Source organism: Heteronotia binoei, chromosome 6, assembly GCF_032191835.1.
Source record: "Heteronotia binoei isolate CCM8104 ecotype False Entrance Well chromosome 6, APGP_CSIRO_Hbin_v1, whole genome shotgun sequence".
NCBI lineage: Eukaryota > Metazoa > Chordata > Lepidosauria > Squamata > Gekkonidae > Heteronotia > Heteronotia binoei.
The window spans coordinates 36,694,306-36,718,210 of NC_083228.1; the positions used below are offsets into that span (position 1 = coordinate 36,694,306).

Sequence of the window (23,905 nt, forward strand, 5' to 3'; positions counted from 1 at the left end):
CTGGTAGAGATCCATCAGTGGGTTGATTCCTAATAGCATCTATTGATAGCTACAATATGTACAATTAGAAAAGTTTAGTGATAAAGTTTTCCCTAGATTTCATTTCAGGCAGCAAGAGGGTGGTTGCAAGTATGTTCCAATGCATGCATACATAGAAATCACAATAATAGAAAATAAATATTTCTGAGAAATCAAGTTCAGCCTAGTATTTTCCTTGTTACATTTATTTATGGATAGGGAGACTCCCCACCTCTTTTTGTAGGAGGATATTTAAATATACACTTTCCCTACCTTGTTGTTGAATGTGATCCAATCCAGAAAACCCTACAAAACCCTGAAAATGTGTCATAGCTCTCTTGAATCCGTACACATTTTAAAAACAATAACATATTATTCCCTTTCAAGTCTAAAATATCATTTGTTTTGCAGGTGCTACAGGATGTGGCTACTGATCACTATGCTGGCTGTACAAGGAACTGCGAATCTGGAAGAAGCCCAACCCAAAATGAATCCTGAACAATTTATGAATGTGGTACATTGAGCTCAGACAAAAAGAACCACTGTAGTTGCTGTGATTTCTATCCCCCTCCTTTCCCACATACAACTCCCCAAGAAACCAAACTTAACTCACAGAACTGTCATTTTATCATCTATCCTGCATTACTAGCTCTCAGAGGCAATCTTTCAACTTCCACCAAAAGTATAATGTTTGTTGAACATTTTCTTTTTGTATCCACAGAGTGAGAAAATCCAGTACTGGAACTATCCTTGTGAAGAATATGAAGTACTCACACATGATGGGTATTATCTGAGTCTCAGCAGAATTCCAGGAGGTAAAGTAAAATGTGGGAATGTAAAGTGATATACTTTTATTTGGGCAAAAGAATATGACATGAAGCTCTGCTTTTAACAGTGCCTTCATAAGGAAGCATAAAGACACTGTTGTATATATATTTTTTAAAGGAGTGCAAAACCAATGAAAATGTAGGAACACACAAACAGGGAGAAAGGCTAACAAATGAGAAACTGGCAAACAAGATGAAACCGGGCTGCCACCTGCCTAATCTTAGTTGGTAAGGCCTCTGAAGATGGCTGGAGGGATTGGGTAGGTTCATAGGAGAGTGCATAGCCCTCAAGGTGTGCTGCTGGCTCCAGGCCATATAAGGCTCTCTCTGCCCTCCGATCCCAGTGCTTGCTTTAAACATCAGAGGTGGAGCCAGGCAGACAGAGAAGGAGGAAGCACACTTCCCTCTCCACAGCCGGCGCTCGCGAAGCGCTGGGTTTGCAGAGGGGGCGGGTGCTTCCTCTTTGCCTGTGTGCCTGGCTTCATCTGTGATGCTTAAAGCAAGCACTGGGATCGGAGGGCAGAGGGAGCGATCCCAGCGCTTGCTTTAAGCATCCGAGGTGGAGCCAGGCAGACAGACAAAGAGGAAGCACGCTGCCCTCCCCGCAGCCGGCGCTTGCGAAGTGCTGGGTTTGCGGTGGGGCCACATGGAGCGATCCCAGCGCTTGCCTGAAGAAGATGGAGCCAGGCAGGCAGGCGCAGGGGAAGCACTGGATCGGAGGCAGAGGCAGCGGATCACCCCCCCCCCCGAAGGTACGTACCTTCGGACCATAAGACGCACACACTTTCCCCCCCATTTTTTTTTGGGGGGGGGGGGAAGTGCGTCTTATGGTCCGAAAAATACGGTATGTAAATTATTATGTATTTTAATTCTTAGACCCTATTGTTAGAATTTCTGTGTGGTGAGCCGCCCTGAGCCCGCCTTGGTGGGGTAGGGCGGGATATAAATGAAATAAAATGAAAAAAAGTTTTATTGATCACTGTGAAGAGAGTCGCCAGAGGAGTAGCTCAAAGGGATATTGATAGCAAGGCTGTTACGATAAGTGCGATATACTCCATGCAGTTGGTGTTTCAGTTTTTGGCATTCCTTATCATACCATGGGTCTGACTTCCAAACAGGGGAACTGGGTTTAGCAGTCAATTGTTGTTTATAAATAGCTGTGGTAGGAGACCATCTGGGCCTGGAGCCTTCCCTGCCTTCAACTGATTGCTTAGATGATTAATCACATTAGGACTAAGGGGAGGGCCAATCAGATAGATTGGGAGGGATTTAAGAACATAAGAGAAGCCATGTTGGATCAGGCCAACGGCCCATCCAGTCCAACACTCTGTGTCACACAGTGGCAAAAAATTTTATATATACACACCCACTGTGGCTAATAGCCACTGATGAACCTGTGCTCCATATTTTTATCTAAACCCCTCTTGAAGGTGGCTATACTTGTGGCCGCCACCACCTCCTGTGGCAGTGAATTCCACATGTTAATCATGTTAATTTGTTCTTGCTGATCCGATACAATGGACAGAGGGTCAAAAAATAAGTGCTGGAAGTGGTCTCTTAAAGGGGCAGGCAGCTAAATGGACTACCCCCTTGCTTCTAGCCCCATCACCCCTGCTGACTGACTACCAGGGCTTTCTGGATCATATGGCGGTAGCCTTTGCTAACCCCCAGCAAGCAGCCACTGCCAATCAAAAGATCTGGACCCTAAAGCAGGGTAGGGACTCGGTTTCCCAGTACTCCACCGAGTTCAAAATTCTGACCCAAGACCTGGCCTGGAATGAGGCTGCCCTCACGGACCAGTATACAGAGGGGCTGGCTGACAAAGTCCTTGATGAGCTGGCATGGAAGACCGACTGGCCACACTGCAAGGTCTAATCACGCTGTGTCTCCACATCGATGGCCGGCTGAAAAGCCGCTGCCAAGTGCAAAGCTGCGTCCATCCCTCTCAGCTGCCCTGCCGCCTAGTGATGGTGACAACCCCGATGCACACCAGTCCCGAGACTGACGAACCCGAGCCCATGCAACTCAAGGCTTCATGGCCACGCCTCACCCACGAGGAAAAAGCACAGCACCGCTCACAGAATCTCTGCCTGTACTGTGGAGGGGCAGGGCACTTCTCCTCCGGCTGCTCCACCAAGTGCACCCAGCCCAGTACCGTGCCACTGCCACCAGTAAAAGACCAGCCCCAAGTCTGAGTGGACCCCACGACTTGGGGCACCTAGCTGGATACCCTGAACCCTATGTTACCAGCCAGAGCCCATTCCTTGTACCGGTCACACTCAGCTTGCCGGACGGGCGCTGGCTGTTCGTCTACGCCATGGTCGACTCCAGGGCCACCCGCTGCTTCATCGATGTGGCCTTTGTGAAGCAAAGACACCCTGACCCTGGTCAAAGCCATCGATGAGCACCTCCTCCGCTTTGGTCCAGTGACCCAGGAGACCCACCCGGTCACACTGCAGATTCAACACCATCCCGAGCAAGTACAATTTGAAGTTGCTTGCATGCCCTGCTTCCCCCTCATTCTGGGACTCTCCTGGCTCGTACAGCACAACCCCCTAGTGGACTGGGCACAAGGAAAGCTGAGCTTCAAAGACCCTTGTCCTCACCAGACCTGGTCAGCCACCCTGGCCACCGCCACCCCGGCTGCTGGTCCTCTTCTTCCCTCGGCCTACACAGACTTTGCCAATGTCTATGAGGAAAAGGGGGCCGAACAGCTCCCCCCGCACTGGCCGTATGACTGCACCATCCATTTGGTACTGGGGCACCCCTGCTTATGGGGCGGCTCTACCCCATGTCCAAACTGGAGCTAGGAGCCCTGTGGGACTTCCTCGCCAAAATCCTGGAACGGGGTTTCATCTGGCCATCCACATCCCCGCTGTCCACCCCTGTTCTCTTTGTCAATAAGAAAGGCGGTGAGCTCCGGCCCTGCAATGACTACGGGGCCCTGAACAGAATCCTCCTCTGGGACCGCTACCCTTTGCCACTGATCCCAGAACTACTGGATCGCCTTAAGGGGGCCCAGGTCTATACCAAGCTGGACCTCTGGGGCACATACAACTTGGTGTGGATCCACACAGGAGACGAAAGGAAGGCGGCTTTCGGGACCTGCTATGGCCAGTACAAGTATCTTGTGATGCCCTTCGGCCTGACCAATGCCCTTACTGTCTTCCAAAGGCTGATGAACGACATCTTCCGCGACCTGCTCGACTGTTGTGTGATCATTTATTTAGATGGCATTTTAGTTTATTCCGAACGCCCCAGCACGCCGGGCACGTCCGCCAGGTCCTGCAAACCCTGCGCGAGCATGGTCTCTATGCCAAGCTAGACAAGTGTGCCTTCGACTTAACAGCCATCGAGTTCCTTTGCCACATCGTCTCACCCCATGGGACTCGGATGGACCCGAACAAAGTCAAGGCAGTCCTGACCTGGCAGATGCTGTGGAACTGGCTTTTCCAATTATTACCGCCAGTTCATCCTTGCCTATGCCGACGTAACTACGCCTCTGACCCAGCTTCTCCAGCCCAAAGAGCCATTTCACTGGACTCCAGAGGCAGACCATGCCTTTGCTAACCTGAAAACCTGCTTCACCACCGAGCCGCTCCTGCGTTACCGAGACCCGCAGCTACCGTTCACAGTAGAGACCGATGCCTCCAGCGTGGCCCTCGGCGCAGTGCTATCCCAGCGGGAGGACCCCTAGCCGCTACAACCCTGCGCATACTACTCGCGGCAGCTGATGCCCACAGAGCATAACTACATCACCTTGAAGGGACCCGCCACCCCATCCAGGTTCTGACTGACCACCAGAACCTGATGCGCACCTGCAGGAACTCTGGGCTCTCCAGAACTTGCTCCGAGAGCAGCCCCAACAGGCTAAAGAGGCCTACAAGACAGCCGCCAACCGAAAGTGATAGGTGGGGCCCCCACTGAAGCCCGGGGACCATGTCTGGCTCTCCATCCATTACCTGCATTGGCCTGGCTAGTCTCACAAGCTGGACCCTTGGTTTGTGAGGCCTTACCTGATCATGGACCAAATCAACCCTATTGCTTTCCGGCTACAGCTGCTGGCCACCCGATCTTCCACCAGTCCCTCCTTGTTCCTGCTACACCACCGGATCCCATCTGACCGCCATCTCCAGCGCTGCCTCCTCCTGCCCTGGTTGATGACGAGGAGGAATACGAGGTCCACCAGCTCCTGGACTCCCGAATCCATTGCGGGGACCTCCAGTACCTCATGGACAGGGAAGGCTATGGCCCCGAGGATCATTCATGGGAACCCGCAGACAACCTACATGCCCTTGATCTCGTGCAGCAGTTCCACACTGCCTGGCCCGTCTGTGTGTGTGGGGGGGTCCTCCGGGGGGGATAGTGTCATGAACCCTGACGAGGAGGAGCTGGAAGGGTTAACAGACCTGGAAGATTTGCCAGCCAGTTCCTCAGCTGAACAAACAGCAGCTGGTCCATCAATCACTCTCCAGGCACCAGTGTCAGCTGATGATGATCAATTTCTTCCAAGCTCTCTTCATCCCATTTCAAGAGTTCGAAGCAGGCTCTGGAAAGAACTTTCAGAGCAAAGATATGAGGCACGCCGATGCTTCAGATTTCTCAGTCCTGAGTTCTAGCAGAGTCACTACCACCCAGGGAGCAGGCTGATTGAGACTCTCATATAGCTCCCACCCAGGACCTGGTAACCTTGTGGAAGCAACAAGTCTATTCTCTGGCTTGCATCCACGCTCCTTCCTGCTTCCTGATCCTGACCTGCTTGATTTCCTTGGCACCCTGACCTTTTGGCTTTTGGACATTGACTTCTGATTCCAGTTTGTGATTCTGCATTGATGACTTGGCTCCTTTTTGACTTCCTGGACTTTGACCTTGGACTGGCTTTGGACTCCTGCCTGCCTGCACCCTGAGAACATGACACAGGGGTTGGGGGGGGGACTCACCTGGAGAGAAAGATCTAGGCCTCATGGCTGGTGTCACACAGGAAATCACATCATCAAGCCAACGATGTTGAAGAGATGCTCTGGGCAAAAGCTCTGGTAAAACTTCCTACCATTTATTTTTTTCCCAAATACCAGAGCATTGCCTGGATGTGACTGGTGTGATGATGTCATTTCCTATGGGATGCTGGTCATCAGCCTGGGCCTTGCTCTTTCTCTAGGTAAATCCCTTTGCATGCCAGCTGATCAGCAGCTGGGAGCCAGGACTTCTTAGTGGGGGACCTTCTCTTGCACTGGGGTCTGGTAATTCTATTTCTTATGTTATATATATCTTGTGGAACTGATAATACTGAATTTGAAGCCAGATTTTGTTTGGCAGCCAGTGTTGTTAGTTCCGGCAAAGAAAAAAAATCACCTGCTTTTAGCTTGTGTTAAAAGCAGTCCAGTCATTCTAGAATGAACCCATAATATTGGCTTCCCAGGCATCTGAGGATTTTACTTTTATCTTAATGCCTAGAGCCTTTATCCAGAAGTTTTTCATTGCAGGACCCTAAGCATATACAAGTGGAGGGAGGCCTAAATATGGAAGTCAGACCAAAAATAGGTAGCTAGATATGCTTAAAATAGTAGGTTATACTTCAGTATATATTAATTAATTTGATTGTATTTCAGACCGCATATCATTTTAACTGGAACTCTTAACTTGTATACTAGTATACCTGATAATGTTTTGTTTTCTCAGTCGTAGCTGATAATGGACTGTAATAAACCAAATACCCTCAGACCACATATCTAAGGTAACCTAATTAAAAAATTCACAAATAAGAATTTTGTCCCAAAAATACATATGTTCCAGCCATTCTTCTATATATGATGTACATTTGTGATCTCCATCAGACACCAACAATTGGCAAAGGCCCCTTTAAAATACAATAATTTTACAGACTCTCCTAACAGCCAATAGAGAAGAGTCTTTCCACAAATTCTCTGCAAATTATTCCATAGTGAATAAATGATAACAGAAAATGCTGCATTCCTAAATGAGGTTGCATGGCACATTTGTTGAAGGAATGGAAAAGAGGGATTGTTGGGAGGATCTTTGTTGGAAGGTGGGAGCAATTGTATTAATGGGCAATTGATCTGAACCACAGTTGCATTCCTTTTGTGATATCAATAAGGGTATTAACTGTAGACTTAGGGGTTTTGTATTCTTTAGGGAAGGGGCCTGGGATATTCTTTACTACTGTAAAGAATGTGCCCCAGTTATCCTTGATTCCAGACTGCCCCACCAGAAGCATTTTTTCTGGATAATTACATCTGCATGCAATGTCTAATTAGGGTCTTCAGGTGGCAACTAAATTAATCCAAATAACATCCCATGAAAGGTTTGGGACAGTAAAAACAATGGACTATCCTAAACTTGCCTTAAGTGCATCTGTAATGGATAGTGAATGGTAAATACTGTAACCTTGTCTGAAAACCTTGAGTGACTCAGTGACGGGGAATTCAAATAGAATTCTACAGTTGAGAGTGGCAGTTAGTGGTGACAGTTAAGAATTATAGTTGACAATGAAGAGGAGGGAAAGGATCAAGAAGGATCCTGAGTTGGGGAAGTGGGACAAATTGCCATTCCCTGAAGGAAATAGCTCCTAGTAAAGTGGTGTGTGTGTGTGTGTTTGATCCCTATCAGGTCTATGAGAAATAGTTCCCAGTAAAGAGGGGTGATCCCTATCAAGTCTGAGTGAAATAGCGCCTAACAAAGGGGTGTGATCTCTACCAAGTGGTTAAGAAGGGATATTGGAACTCATGAATGTTCCTTTCTTTGCCGACTTTGAGACAAAGAAGCCTATAACTAAGCAGAGGCTGCTAAGAAAACTCTTTCCTCAGTTTTAGGAACTGTCTGTATATCTAAACAGCTACTTGTTTGTGGCAAACTATTGGTTATATTTATACAAGGATACCTCATTCTTGTTGCCTGTTCACCTTCTAAGGTGAATAGACTTCTAAATCCAACACCTGACCATTTCCCCTCAAAAGTGTAATAAATCAATTTGTCAGTTTTGAATTACCATTGGTCTCTCATCTGCCATTATCAGACAAAGGAAAAAAGTCACTCAATTCCCTAGGCTGGGTCAGGATATATCTATATACATTTAAACAACTGGATGGAACAGACAGAGAAACAAAGAAGAAAGAAAAGGGTCTGCTTGGCCAAGAATATAAAGGGAACAAATGGGGAATCATTATAGCACCAGAGTCTTTGTGTGTACCCATAATGCACATATTCTCAACAGTGACAGACCCATGGACAGATTTGGGGCTGCCACCATATACATATTATGTGGCTAGAGGGGCAATGCAAAATACTGAATGAAAGATTGAGTATATTCCTTTTGTACCACTTCAAACCATTCTTAACTCTCCCTGGCCCTAGCTTGAAGATAAACAGCTGAACATTTTTGAAAGTAAAAATGTTGATGGAGTAGTGCAGAGCTATTTTCATACATATTACTTTTTAAAGTCAATCAACAGGCCCAAGGATGATATTTTAAAAATATTGGTCAAAACTCTTGGACAAATAAGATACCAGTTATTGTCAAATGTTTTTCCCTTGTTTCTCTTTGGCAGTTGATCTGTGCTTGTCCTCAGGAGAAGTTTCTCTTAGCTGCTTCCTTTACTTCACTGTATCTTTATCAAGTCCTTGCTGATTGTTAAAGTAACGGATGTTGCTGAGTTCTGGCTCTTCTATTGCTTGGGTTCTGTAGGTGTACACCTTGTTTGTGTAGGTATGAGAAAAACTGTACATGCAGGACTCCATCTATTATAATTCCCTCTAAAATTGAGTAGTTTAATGACTACCACAATCTTCCGCTTCCCACTTTGTGGCTGGCAAGTTGTCAGGTATTGTTGATATGCACTGGTGTATAATTTTAGTTTCAACTTGAGTTTTCTATCTGAATATGACTACCTTATAGCCATATCCAACATTCTAACCATGTTATGGATATTTTAATTTTATGTGCCATATCACATAAGTTTAGCTTCATTACTCCTTTATATTTTCAGGCTCAAAAGCAGCTATATTGCTGATGCATGGCCTGATTTTGGAAGGCAGTGTTTGGGTAGCAGATCTGCCCAATAATAGCCTGGGATTCATACTAGCAGATGCTGGATATGATGTGTGGATTGGAAACAACAGAGGCAATTCCTGGTCTAGAAGACACCAGTTCCTTACAATTGATCAACAGGAATTCTGGGATTTCAGGTAAGTTAATTTAGTGTGAAATGACTGAAATGTGGCATTCAAAGAGCTGTGGCATTAAAAAAGCTTTGAGAAGTGGTCTCAGATCTAGTGCTGAGGTAGCTAAAATTTTTGTTACATGGGGATTTCTAGATCCATAATGCAGAAAGGAATAGCTCTGGCTCCATGATGTCTCAGAACATCTTGGGACTCACTCATGAAGCAAAGCATATATCTGATATGGCATTCTGTTCTGGTCTAGTTGGAATCAGAGTATTTGGAGGATGTTTGCTTTCATGGAGGTCATGAAAAATAGGGTTGTTCTGCTGCTTGCTCCCCTTGCCCTCCTTTGTCATATTCTCTGGACATTTTGTGGTGTCATATTTTTTTGGTTTAAGCCATTTAAAATTCTTTATCGATGTTGATATTTATTTGCTGTTTAATAGTTAATGGAGAAATAGTATATAACTATTAAATAAACATGTTGTGTTCAATGTTCCCTCTAAGCTGCAGAGTCTTGTGAGCAAAAATTCTACTTTGTGAGCTACTGGCATTAAAGTTGTGAGAGCTACTTCATAAATTAGTTTGCTCTGGTGCCATTTTTCCTGAGCTGAGACAAAAATGCGTGAACTGGAGGTCAAAAAATTGTGATCTAGCTCACTCTAACTCAGCTTAAAGGGAACACTGGTTGTGTTTACAAAGTATCAAAATACACCCCAAAGATAGACAAACCCTCAATTTATAACAGTGTATTTCGCAAAAAGGAAGTTAACCTCTAACACTTGACTGCTTATCATTCCAAAATTCTATAGAAATGCCATTTTTTCAATTAGTTAATTTTCAGATGTCCCTCTTTAACTGAAGAATTTATCTGTTTATTTACTCCGTTTATATTAAATCGTTCTCTCAAATATTCAGGATCAAACTGCAGTCATGAGGTCAGCACCTTGTTCAGGCATCCATAAAACTAAACTTTTTTTGTCCAGTCTCCTTAAAACGTAGTTTTTAGAAGGGAAGAAGATCCCATATTTACCCAATAGGAAAGAATGGTGACCAGATGGCAGGGGATGACTGTTCAGAGGTCTATTGCAGCTGAACCCCTTCATTCAGTCCCTTTCAAACTTGCAGGTCTTTAGAGAAGAATGTGCAATTGGTTTCCAGCTAATTTGGTGCCATTTGCTCTAAAGCCACCTGCCCAGAAATAAGCCCTGTCCCCCCCCCCCCACACACTTTTTAATTCTGGAAAGTTCCATAATTTCCCATTGTGTAAGTACACAGAATGACCCCAAAAGACATTTTTGGCACAGGAATGTTAGTATGCACATCTCTAGTGGAACATCCAATCCTAGAACCTCATCATTATCATCTCCTCACCAGTAACCTAAACTTTTATTGTTCCAGAAAGTCTTTGCTGTGAAGGTATAAATTGGTGCTTATTTCCTATTTACATGGCTTATTTCCTATTTACATGGCTTAAGGCTGCAGTCCCTTGATCTCTTTTGCTGTAGATTCCAAAGAAGGTGGTAAACAAGTGCTCTTTCTTGGGGGAAATTCTTGCTTCTCTACTCTTTTTGGTAGAAGAATTTCAGAGGAAAGGATAGGTAAATGACCATAATTGAGCATTGCTAGTAAAGTATCATAAGGAAGACAGATGTATAATATAGTTTGTGTCATTGTGTAATATAACATCTGTCACTGGAAACCTCCAAGGGCCAAATAAAGTAATTTGCATTGTGAAGCCATTGTGTATTCTATGAAACAATCATGACTCAGTACAGAATAGTATGAAAGTGCTGTTATAGATCACTCTGGGAGACTTGGTCTGAATTGTGGTCTCTGAGTGAAAGCAAACAAAATTGACCATCACCACACACATACACACAAATCTCATAGGGGACAAGAACCTAGAACTCTAAAAAGGATGGAAATGGACAAAAGGAATTTATTTAAGAAAATAGTAACATTAGACAATATTTAGATGAATAAATAATCCATTTTTAAAATATCACAAAAGTAGTTACATGTTCAATAGTCAAAGATCTGTCAAGTCACTTAAAAGAACCCATTGGAAACAATATTGCTAGGATTGAACTGACACATTGGATCACTGATTGTACATTCCTACTTCTTAGTTGAAATGGACACAGTACTGAACAAAGGTTTATGAATACAGTTAATATTAACCAATGTGTGTTCTCATTTTCAGTTTTCATGAAATGGGCGTTTATGATCTTTCAGCCATGGTAGACTTTATTCTACAAAAAAGTGGACAGAAAAAAATCTTTTATGCTGGTCATTCTCAAGGAAGCACTATAGGTATGTAAAGAATGAAGCTTATCATTTACCTAAGCATATGAACATATGAAGCCGCCTTATACTGAATCAGACCCTCGGTCCATCAAAGCCAGTAGACCGGCAGCAGCTCTCCAGGATCTCAAGCTGAGGTTTTTCACGCCTACTTGCCTGGATCCTTTTTAGTTGGAGATGCTAGGGATTGAACCTGGGATCTTCTGCAGATTCATGGAGAATAAGTCTGTCAATTGCTATTAGCCGTAGTGACTCAGGGGAACCTCCACATTTAGAGGCACTTAAGGTTCTGAGTCCCAAAGCCAGGAGGCAATATCAGGAGACAGCCTCGACTTCTATGCCCTGTTTTTGGCCATCCAGAGAAACTGGTTGGCCATTGTGTGAAACTGGACGCTGGACTAAATAGATCACTGATCTGATCCAGCAGGGCTCTTATTTTCTTAAGACGAAGGCATTACCTGTTGCTTCCTACTTTTCTTCCCTGACCCTACTTTCTGTAAGTGTTGGTAAAAGTTACAGTATATTCAATATATACTGTATATATACTTATATTACTGCTTCAACAACATAAAACGGATTGTATTTTAATCTGGCATATAAAATTGCACTTGTGACTGGTTGGGCAGCTTCCCAGACTGGCAGCAGAGCACTCTTAAGGGCTCAGCTGGATGTAAATACAGCTGAACTGGAAGTAGCACAATGCCACCAGTGTGGGGGGGAGGACAGAGCCAGATCTGGCTGCAAAGTCCAGCAGCAAGCCAGGAAGGAGAGGGGGGGAGCCTACAGGGATGTGGGCATTCAGAAGCTGCAGCACATAGGTAAAGGGAAGCCTGGGAATGTTGCAAGAGGCTAGGGACATTGGCAGGCAAGTGACTGGTAGAGATCCTGATGGTAGAGCCAGGAACAGGGCAGTATAGAGGCAGGCAAGTGACTGATGGTGGAGCAGCTAGAGTTTTTGAGAGAACAACCATAGTGCCTGCCTGGCTGAAGCAAAAAGGGCTGACATTCTGGGACTTTTCTTAATGGGACCAATGCTAGCGATCTATCAGGCCTTAAGTGTAACCCGTGTTGCTTAGGAACTGGAGACAAGTTGGCTTTTTGACTGAGAGGCAGTAGGATCAGGAGAGGGAACACAGGGGTTGAGCAAGGATGGGCCTGGAGCATTCCTATTGCCAGGAGGAGGTCAACCAGGCATCAGGGAGCTGGAAATGGAAGAGCCATCCCTCAGCAGTCTCTAGAGACTGATGAAATCTAAAGGGAAAAGGGAGATGGGTTTAGGAAGTAAGGTAACCACTGAATGGGCAAGGAAGAAGTGGTAGAGCCCATACCATACCACCTGGTTGTAGGCCTGCAGAGGGTGAAAAGTGGGGCTGGGATATGAAAAGGGACCTATGGAAGTAGTAAAATGTCAAACCCAGGGCCTTGTGCGCCAGTCACCAGCACAATGGATTTGATGCACTTTGGAGAGTGGTTGGCCAGTGCTCCAGATGAAGTGATACACCAACTTATGGATGAGAAACAAGCTGTCCAGGATCAGTCGTGCCTGGTGGTGCCATTGGCTGAAGGAACTACAGGTCCTTTAGAATCCCCAAAATGGACCTATCTGATGAGGCTTATATAGAATTTATGAGAGAACAGCCATAGTGACAGTCTGGACAAAGCAAAAAAGGCTGAGATTCTGGGACTTTTCTTAATGGAACCAATTCTAGTGATCTATCAGCCTTGAATGCAGCTGATGTTGCTGACTACAAAAAAGTGAAAAAAGCCATTTTTAGGAAATTACAAATTGCAGAGGAAAACTACTAGCAGCGCTTTAAAGCATACCACTGGGCAAAAGGGCAGATCTCCTTCAAGATGGCCTATGCCCTTAAGGAGCTGGCTAGGAAGTGTCTGAAACTGATGGGATCACAAACAGAGTCCCTCTTGGATAAGTGTTGATGGAACAGCTACTGGCTGTGATGCTAGGGCCTTGCTGAATCAGCTGTCTATCAATGTCCCGAGTCCTCGGAAGAGTTGGCACAGACACTGGTTGACTTTTGGGCAGCAGAGTCAGCTTATCTGATGGTAGAAGAGTGCAACCCTGTGACTCTTGATGAGAAGCCTAAGAAAGAGACTAAAGAGTTGAGGAGGCTGGAGAGAAGGGGTAAAGAGCTTGGACTGGAGGCTATCCCAACCGGGGGCCAGATGGCTCGGGCACCATGAGTCCACAGACAAGTGAGAGGGCAGACCCAACAAGAAAGGAAAGGAGAGTAGGTGATGATAAAGGAGGCTGGAGAAATGGGCTGGGATATCAAAAGCCAAAAACAAGGACCAGCCCAGCTGGCCCCAGCAAAGGTGTCTGTTTTATGTGTGGGCAACCTGGGCACTTCTAGAGGGACTGCAGATTTATGGAAAATGATCTGCCATTCTTGAAAAAAGCTGATCACTATTGATTGTGTAGGCATAGCTGTTTGGGTAGACAATCCCATCTCTTCTAGATACCATAGTTCACCCTGAGATGGTACCTACAGAAGGAGAATGGGCAAACCCACAACCAGCTAGCTGGGTGCATGGCATTCAGGAGGAACGACCTGTAGTGAAGGGAGTGATTCAAGTTGGCCATTATAAGACCTCCTTCACCATCACCATACCAGTTCCCTGGCTCATAGAATAAGACCAGCCACATTGTAGGATGCTGATCACTGGCACTTTATCCATGTGCATTCTGGACAATTTTGTGATGGACCCTCCTAGATGAGAGGGAAATCAGATGCACCCCCTACTGACCCTGTGGAAGCTTGGCTAAGGGACCCCAAATTCTGTTAGTGCCAGACTGCCAAGAGTTCCTGGAGGTGAATCTGTAAGGCAGGTGGTGAATCTGTGAGGAACTTCCCAGCTCCTGCAATTTGAACTAGATAAGGGACTGTTGTGGAAAGTGACCAAGGGCTCAGGGGCACAGTGATTAGGCAGTTGGTGGTAGGGTTGCCAATCCCCAGTTGGGGGCAGGGGATCCCCTGGTTTGGAGGCTCTCCCCCACTTCAGGGTCATCAGAAAGCAGGGCTGGGGGAGGGAAATGTTTGCTGCTTACTCCATTATATCTTATGGAGACCAAATCCCATAGAATATAATGGAGAATTGATCTGTGGGTATCTGGGGGGCTGCTTTTGAGGTAGAGGCACCAAATTTTCAGCATAGCATCTTGTACCTTCCCTTAAAATTTCCTCCAAGTTTCAAAAAGTTTGGACCAGGGTGTCCTATTTTATGAGCCCCAAAAGAGGGTGCCCCTATCCTTCATTATTTCCAAATGGAGGGAAGGCATTTAAAAGGTATGCGGTCCCTTTAAATGTGATATCCAGAACTCCCTTTAGAGTTCAGTCATGCTTGTCACACTCTTGCTCCTGGCTCCACCCCCAAAGTCCCCAGATATTTCTTGAGTTGGACCTGGCAATCCTAGTTGGTGGCTCCCTGATAGTATAGGGCTAGGCAACTCATCCTTTCACAGGCCCATGATGGCACCTGGGCCAAACATCTGAGAAGGGCTAAGACACTGAACTGAATTCTGCAGAAAATCTTTTGGCCAATGCTGGATGAGGACATGAGGAAATACTGCCAAGGCTGTACCCCCGCTGTCAAGTGGTGCTTCAACTGAGGGCCTCCTCCAGTGCTACTGGTGCCTTTTCCTCTGTCCCTCTCTCTCTACATGCCCTATCAGATGTTAAAATATTGGACAGACTCCTTTGGTGTAGGAAGTTGCAGAACTCTGCAAGTTGTCATTATCTTGAAGCTTTCTGTGGCTCTTTAGGTCAGCATGGTCAATGGCTGCCTCCTCAGCAGAGAGCTGTGTCTGCTGTGATGGACCCTGCAGAAAAGAGAGCTTCCTCCTTGCTCCCCTGGCTTTATCACCTCTCTTTTCCTCACCCACTGGCCAGATCAGGCCAGTCAGAGAAGTTCATCCCAAAGATTCTAGATATTTCCTTCCAGGAGCCTCAAAATCTCTGTCCCCTGCTTGAAGGGAGGGGGGACTTGACCATCCCGTTGTCTAGACTTATTAGTATTTGTATGAAAGTAGGCTGAGTTAAGCTTTGAAAGCAATTGAATTGACTTCCCCTCTTCATGCCTGTTCTCTGTCCAGAGGGAGGGAAAATAACTTTTAAAACTTAGATTGACAGTTTTACTCATTTTAAACCTCCAAGAAAGAAAGAAAAAAGCATTTCTTCACAGAAAGCACTGAATCTGGAATTTATGGTGGGGGGAGCAGTAGCTCCTTCCCCTCAGTCCCCGTGTTTTACTGATTTCTTTCAAATCCCTTGCTCAATCTTGTGCTGTGCTAAAAGTATGCTTGTAAACATGTTGTTAAATACTTTAAACTGTTGATGCTGGTAGTGGTTCTTTGTACCACATACACCTCCAACATCCTAGACCAACTATTCTAAGAGAAGTGCCAAGGGAACGGCAGACAGTTGGAAAGTAGCTATTCCTTGAAGGGCACATGAGTCAATAAACTGTTCCCATGGTGACCAGATGCTGAGCAGTGGGAGACCACAGAGGCAAGGAAGGGAAACTTGGAAGGGAAACTGGGAGTCCTGACCATCTCAGCAGGTTATTCCTGAAAAGAATAGGTGGTGGTGACATGTTACTGGAGACAGAGAAGCCTCTCCAGGTGTTGAGAAAAACTTTGGAGGGCATGGTAGAATAGGGCCTGCAGGCTAGATCGGGTCTGTTCATCACACTGTGACCTCTTCTTTTTTACTATGTATTCTGAATGAGTAGTCTTGACTTTAAAAACATTTCATTCATGCTAAAGAGAATATTTCTTGGAATTTTCATGGCTTCAAAATTAATGATTTTTGAATTTGGAAAAAGTTCTCAGGCAGTTTACACCCATAAATTTGTTTGGTTCAGATAAAATTCTCAATGACTTGTGAATATTGACGTGGAATATTGCTGTGCTGCCTTTTCAGGGTCCTGCTCTTTATGTTTAGGCAATTTCTCTTCCTATCTTGACATAATAAGTTTTTAAACAACCATCTGTCTGAAAACAATGCATTACTTCAAACAAAGTAAGTCTACAAAATGGAATTTCTCATTATGACAGGTTTTGTGGCATTTTCTGTGGTGCCTGAACTTGCTGAAAAAATTAAGATGTTTTTTGCCTTAGGACCTGCATATACATTCAGATACAGTAGAAGTCTACTTTCACCAATACTGTGGTTGCCAACAGCATTTCTGAAGGTATGTGCATAATGATGAGTCAGACTTGGGTCTGAGTTTTATGTATCCATTTTTCCAGCAAAAATGACAATGTGCATTAGTGATGGACAAATGCTCTGTTTGGATCACTACTTGTTTGTATTTTGGGACCGTCACCCTTTTGTCCTCAAAGTGTTAGTTTTTTAATGAATGCTTGAAATTGGTCTAAATTCTGGTGTGTGTGTGTTGTGATGCACATTTTGCTTTGTGTCCCCCTGGCTATCTCTGTACCTCATCCAATAATCCCCAGCCAATTTAACAGAAAGTAATATTAACTCTTTCTTTTGCTACCTTCCCCTGGCTGGATTTAAAGACCCTGCCAACCAGCTGGTTGGTGCGGGTCTTTAAATTGCTGGGGGATGGCTTGGGGCTGCTTCTGCGCCTCTCTGTGAGGCAGAGAGGTGGCAGAAGTGGCCACCCCGACACTTTCACCTTCCTGGGCAGGCAAAAGAGGCTGCAATATGTGTGCTGCTTTGAGCCTGCCTTCAAGGGAAGGCAGGCTCGGAACAGAGCACATGTCGCTGCCTGGCTTCTTTGCACATGGGTGGGGGAGAGAGGGAGGGCACACTGCACCAGCAGGGGGACGGTGGTGGGGAGGGTTCTTGCCTGGGACAGTAAAACCCCTTGCACTGACTCTGCTTGTGAGCTGAAAGATTGACTAGCCTTAAAGTTGTGAGTGGGCCTAAACTCTAGTCTGGAAGCTCTGGGCCCCACCTTGAGTTTGGTAATCCTTATATAGTGCATATCCCATTAAATTAATGGCATGTTTTGTTAGGAAGGGCCACTCAGAGTCAAGATGCATAAACAGAGCTGAAATAGGATCAGGTAATAAAATCAATCAATGACAGCCAATTAGTATGTAAATGCAAGTGCTAACAAAAAGATGTGAGGATGAAGCTAGAGCCTGGCAGCACCTCCAAGACAAACCAAGCTCATCCCCTGGGTACATGCAAGAACAGAGACTTAGCATGTGCACACTTCTTCACATAGATAGAAACAAAGCAAGGTCATATTGAGGGATTCAGCAGATGCACCAGACAAGAGTTATTAAGGTTGTGAAAAACCAGTATGCAAAAGAACTGCATGTAAGGGAAAACAGACAGTTGTGGTTCAATGGTTCTCATGTGCATATTGGAGTTCCTACATATGCAAAACAGAAACAGAGGCTAATTGAAGTTCTTGTGGGCAATGTGTGTGCCTGGGCAGTTATTGCAGCATCTAGCAAAGGGAGTATCCTTTGCTTGCATGCATTTCTGCATATACACGACATCACTCCACAGTGTTTGATCAGGGCACTATAATCTGCAGCCCTCCTTCCCTTTAATGATTTCTTTTATATTCATGTGCGTGCACACACAAACATGCTATGACCTATAAGGGTACATTTATTGCTGTATTAATATATTTGAGCAATTCATGAAGTGAAGATTTCACCCTTTTGTATCTAGATTATATTTGGGACGAAAGAACTGTGTCTGTTGAGTCCAAGACTGAGAGCAAGTATGGCCCAAAAATGCAGTTCCCAGTTACTGGATGTGCTTTGCAAGCAAGTTCTTTTTCTTGTTAGTGGATTTAATGAAAAAAATTTAAATCAGGTATTCTTATGTATTTCATTTTCTTTTAGTATTAAGATTTGAAAAGGGTCAGAGGCAGCTTCAGTGCACTTGAGGATTGGTTGGTACAACTGTATAAGGAAGCAAGATGACGGGCAGATGTACAACAGATTACTTTGCACAGCAGGTCACTTTGTGGCGGGATGGTGGCTCAGTGGTAGAGCATCTGCTTGGGAAACAGAAGGTCCCAGGTTCAATCCCCGGCATCTCCCCAAAAGGGTCCAGGCAAATAGGTGTGAAAAACCTCAGCTTGAGACCCTGGAGAGCCGCTGCCAGTCTGAGAAGACAATACTGACTTTGATAGACCAAGGGTCTGATTCAGTACAAGGCAGCTTCATATATATATGTTCGAATATGTTGATCAAACAGTGGAACAAGCTTGACTTTTAAGCACTTGTAGATAGCAGGAAAGAACAATCACCCTGCTATTAGTACAAGCAGGCCGTGCTTGCTTGGTTTGATTGATTTTACTGTTGCCACCACAGTCATATACAAAAAGCTAATCTGCTACTGCTCTGGTCATTGGATAAGGATGTCAGCTTGATTTTTGACAGGAATGAATGTTTTCTCTTAATTTACCTCCTCACCTAACAGATAATGTTCCAGTCAGTGTCCTTCCTCTGAAATTTTTCTTCCCAGCCTTACCATCCCAGTACCTCTGCTAGCTAGCTAGCAAATCTCTTGAAGTTTCTAGAATGGTCCCTTAGCTGTGATTTCTATACATATCCCTAGCATAGTAATTTCACTTGGCCACCAGCAACATATTATGCTGGTGTATTTTTTAAATCTTGGCTTTCTTGGAAAAACTGACCTTCCCGCCCCCCAAAAAACAGACACACCAAATATATTTAAAGATTGCCAGGCAAATCCGAAAACAGCAGAGAGGTCGGAGCAGATTTCTTCTGCCTCTCAACTGTTTGTAAGGTTTCTACTGCAGTCCCTTTACAGTTTTAAGGGACTGCAGAAGACAGCTTGAGGAGCTGATGTTCTAATGGGTGGCAGACTATCCTGCTGGCTTGGCTTGGGGCTCGCTTCTCATGCAGCCTTAATTAAATCAGGCTGCAGAATAAACCAGCCCCAAGATGTGCTGTGCTGCTGGGAACAAATTCCTCCCCGTATGCTGGACTTCTCCTGCAGCACGCTTTAACCCAGGCTCCAGAAGTTAGCCCAGCCAGGATCTCCTGTGCTGCATGGACCACATTGTTCTTGGTGGCACAGCAGCTCCTGAGGCTTGCCTCTCCTACAACCTGGTTTAAACTGGACCACAGGAGAAATGAGCCCAGCCAAGATCTTCTGTGTCTCCAGAATCAATGTGCTCTGTACAGCACAGCAGCTCCTGCATCTTGGTTTAAACAAGGCTGCAGGAGAAGCAAGCCCAGCAAGATCGACTGTGCCCACATGGAGCAAATTGTTTCCCACTGGCTTTTTTTAGCCAGTATTTTTCTTCTTGAATCAATTGGACACACACACACAAAAATGGAATTTCCAGAAAATACCAGTATTGGGATCTGGGATTTTTTGGAAATTCTGATTTTTTTCCTGGTCCAGTAGACCCGAACCAGAAAAATACTAGTTTTTTCTTCGTTTTTTGCACATCCCTAGTAGCTATTGTAATGAATCTACACCTTAAGTCCATTTGTAGTGCATGAGAGAATGGGTCCTGTTCCAATAGGAAAAAGTCATAGGCCTGGAGCGGTGATCTCTGTGTTCTTGGTGCTTGGGGGACAACAGTGGAATGGCTTCTGGAGTTCTGGCCCCCTAGGTCAACCTCCTGATAGCCCCTGGATTTTGACCACTGTGTGACACAGAGTTCTGGACTGGATAGGCCATTGGCCTGATCCAACACAGCTTTCTTCTTATGACCCGTAAATAATTTCTTACAGAGCCGTGCCGATGTGTATGTATCAATATTCCCAGATTATACATCTGTGAAAAATTCAATTCACTGGAGTCAGGTATGGTTACTATAACTGAATGTTGCCTGTTTAAAAAGGTAAAGGTAGTCCCCTGTGCAAGCACCAGTTGTTTTCAACTCTGAGGTGACGTTGTTTTCACGTTTTCACTGCAGACTTTTTAGGGGGTGGTTTGCCATTGCCTTCCCCAGTCATCTGCACTTTCCCCCCAGCAAGCTGGGTACTCATTTTACTGACCTCGGAAGGATGGAAGGCTGAGTTGACCTGGAGCCAACTACCTGAGCCAGCTTTCGCTGGGATCGAACTAAGGTTGTGAGCAGAGGGCTCCGACTGCAGTACTGCAGCTTTACCACTCTGCGCCGCAGGCCTGTTTACAATACTGTAATATAATAGCTTTGTTTAAATGCTCTCCAACTCCATTTCTGGGACAAAATGATCATATTCAGTAGTGATAATTCTAGACCCAATCAGTCACTATTGATTTTCTAATCAGAAATCAGCCACCTAATCTTCTAACTATAGAAAACTAGTGATTAATGAAAAGGCAGAAATGTTCCTGCATCAGTAGTAAACTTATCCTATGTACTGAAAATAGTTGAAAACAAAAGGCAACAGAGGAAACTAGTCAGAGAAAGAAATCTAAACTGCCATGTAGTGAAGCGATCACTATAAAACCGTAACAATGAGCTCACCCAAAAGTCTCTATGGATGGCAAAGTTTGCAGCCAGCTCTTTTATCATGATCAGGGTAGCAACTCCATTTCTTTTAACAAACAACCTGATGTAGCAAGAGTTAAATTAACTCACATGATATTGTGACATTTGCCCATTCTGCTGAACTAGTGAGAATCCTACACAGTAATTTTAATTTATTAAACCAGTTAGTTAATTAAATTCTGTGCAGTGCTTTTACTTAGTTTAAAATGTTTATTAGCTGCCTTTCTAGCTTATAAGAGCTCCAGGAGGCTTACAATGTAAATAATAACAAAATGCTATAAAATATATAAAAGCCACTAGTTAAGGTCAACAATTTAAAACCAGTTTGGTGTAATGGTTAAGAGCAGCAGATGCTAATCTGGAGGACTGGGTTTGAGTCTCCTTCACATGCAGCCAGCTTGGGTGACCTTGGGTCAGTCACAGTTCTTTAAGAGCTCTCTCAGCCCCACCTACCTAACAGGTTGTCTGTTGTGAGATGAGGAAGGGAAGGAAATTGTAAACTGCTGTGGGACCCTGAATTAAGGACAGGGTATAAATCCAATGTCTTCCTCCTCATCTTCATCTTTGTCTCCTCCTCCTTTATTTAAAAACCCCCTTATGTCAGTGTTTAATCACGCTGAGATGATTAAAAAAATCATCATAAAATAATCATAATGAAATGCTCTTCACAAGTTACCTCTCCCAAATCTTGGATTTCTGTGATATACCAATATACTCATTCAACTCCTATGTTCCATTTCATTTTCTAGTCAGCTAAAACAGGGGAATTCAGATTCTTTGACTATGGCTCAAGAAATATAGAAAAATACAACCAGGTAGGAATATGCTGTATTTTTATTTTCTATGTATTTGAAAAGGAATAAACAAATGCTGGGGGCCCTATAAGTAGTTGTGTGCATTGAGTCCTTTTGGTGGTGGTGGTGGGGGGGTGATTTGTCTTCTAAATTTAATAGATCCACCACAATTTCAATATTGCTTTAGCTGGAATTTCTGTGGTGAATTAAATTAATTTTGTTTGGTTTTTGCCTTTTGCCAGACCAGTCCTCCTTTGTACAGGATAGAAGAGATCACAGTGCCGATTGCAATGTGGAGTGGAGGACAGGACTGGGTTTGCCAGCCAAAGGAAACTATGGAATTATTGTCTCGAATCACTAATCTCATTCATTACAAACATTTTCCTGATTGGATTCACTGGGACTTCATTTGGGGACTAGACGCTGCTCAGCGCATGTATGTGGAAATCCTTGGATTGATGGAGAAACACTTGTGAATTCATTTGTACCGGGATTAAGGACTTGGATTTTTTAAGGGTACATCTGTTGGTTTCACAGTGCTTATTTTTGGGTTCTCACTTCCTGTTATTTTCAGTGGATGGATGAGTTTAATTGGTTACAAAACTGCATCTCTCTCAAGAATCTAATAGCAAAATAATTTGCTGCATTTCCTAATTTGTTCTTACTATAGATGCATGCATTAAAAAAAAATCATTTTAAAAATTTCTTTTATTAAAAACTAAAACATCGTAGCATGCTCACTTTATATAGTATCTGGTTTTGTTTTGTTTTTTAGTTCTATAGTATATAAATGTGTGTGGCCACTCTGTTGTTTCCAAACCAAGGCATTTATGCTCTTTAACTCCCTCCTTTCCAGGACATCTACAGTTATGCCAAACTTTAAAAAAAGTTTAACTTCATTGGCACTTAGAAGGCCAACAAAGTTATATTCCTGGGATAAGCTGTACCAGCATAAAAACTTTGTTGATTTTAAAGGTGCCACTGGACTCAAACTTAGTTTTGTTGCTTCAGACCAACATGGCTACCCACTTGAATCTATGGCAAACTTAACTCTTCCTTATATTCTGTTCTCAAAATCCACCTTGTCTACAAAGCCAGGTAGAAGCTGTTCAAAATTGTCTGATCTAAAGTTCCTTGGAAATATCATAGGTAAAATGATATATTGTTTGTTTTGTTTTATCTGTTCTGGAGATGCAGAAAACTGTCAAGACACATTTTAAAAGTTTGTGTTTTTCATCAGGAAAAAAAAGTACTAAGATATATAGGGTATGATAACTTCATAGCTCATTGCTCTGTGTTTTCTCAGTGCTGCATCTGTATAGATTTAGGTAATCATTGTCCTTAATGCTAATCCGTATAGATTTAGGTAATCATTGTCCTTAAATTGTGCTTTTTTATTTAAGATAATCACTAAAAGAAATCTTAGCCATTGATTATGTGTTAATTAATCAGTTAGATTACCAGTTAAATCAACACATATTTGCATACAAATTAAACAATAGTTTTGAAGGAAAAAAACCTAATAGTTATGAGATGATACAAAGAAGGGTGGCACAAGAGACTGTGATTGCTCAAAACTTTTACTTGATCAAAAGGCTGTTAAATGAACTGATTAATCAACTGAATGCTGGAGCACTATTTGATTGCATAAGAAAAACCTTTAGAAGATGACTGGGATAGTTAAAAGGAAGTTGAGAGAGAGAGACCAAGGCAGCTGAAATCTCTGCAGAAAACTTGAAAGTTTGTTTGTTTGTTTATTATTTTCTGTAACAACACACAGATCCAAAAAAACCGAACTACCTAAACAAAATACAACTTCAAAATATATATACAGACAATTTCAGCTTGTGCACAGTAAGAGGTAACTATGTGTAACAGATTTTACTGGTTACTTAATTATCTCTTCACATGCATCTGTTTTCAGCCTTTGATATTATACCATAGTCTAAATATTCTTTGAGTGACTTGTTTTTGCAACAAAATTTACTTGAAGTCTCAAATTGATTGGTTTATATATAGTTCAGTAGTACAAATTCAATTGTATTCAATTGTATTGTCTAACTCACATTGAAAAACTGCTGTCAATAATTCGATTACCCTGTCTGAAAACAATTTAAGCCAATCACATTACCATCACATATGAAGGTATAGTGTTCACCTTAAATAACATAAGCATATTCTCTTTCAATAATGTTGAAACAGAAAAAGAAAAGCTCTTGGACAAAAGATAAGACCAGTTTTGGGGCCAATAAATAGTCTAGAGCTCTCTGCCATCATATGGTCAATGACCATCCCCCCCTCTATAAATAA

General features: G+C 43.7%; 1 protein-coding gene across 1 annotated transcript; it reads left to right on the forward strand.

Annotated features, from left to right (window-relative positions):
- The first annotated feature begins 439 nt into the window (after positions 1–439).
- Positions 440–23,547, forward strand: LOC132573306 (lipase member M-like). Its single transcript, XM_060240814.1, has 9 exons — positions 440–532; positions 740–833; positions 8,849–9,047; positions 11,230–11,339; positions 16,405–16,541; positions 18,008–18,154; positions 20,056–20,127; positions 21,551–21,616; positions 21,838–23,547. Exons 1-9 carry the CDS (start codon positions 440–442, stop codon positions 22,069–22,071), a joined length of 1,152 nt encoding a protein of 383 aa, XP_060096797.1. The 3' UTR covers positions 22,072–23,547.
- The last annotated feature ends 358 nt before the right edge of the window (positions 23,548–23,905 follow it).

Coding starts and splice junctions, on each gene's coding strand:
- LOC132573306 (XM_060240814.1), top strand. CDS start 440: ATGTGGCTACTGATCACTATGCTGGCTGTACAAGGAACTGCGAATCTG. Junction 533..739: donor CTGAACAATTTATGAATGTG/GTACATTGAGCT, acceptor TTGTATCCACAG/AGTGAGAAAATCCAGTACTG. Junction 834..8,848: donor TCTCAGCAGAATTCCAGGAG/GTAAAGTAAAAT, acceptor TTATATTTTCAG/GCTCAAAAGCAGCTATATTG.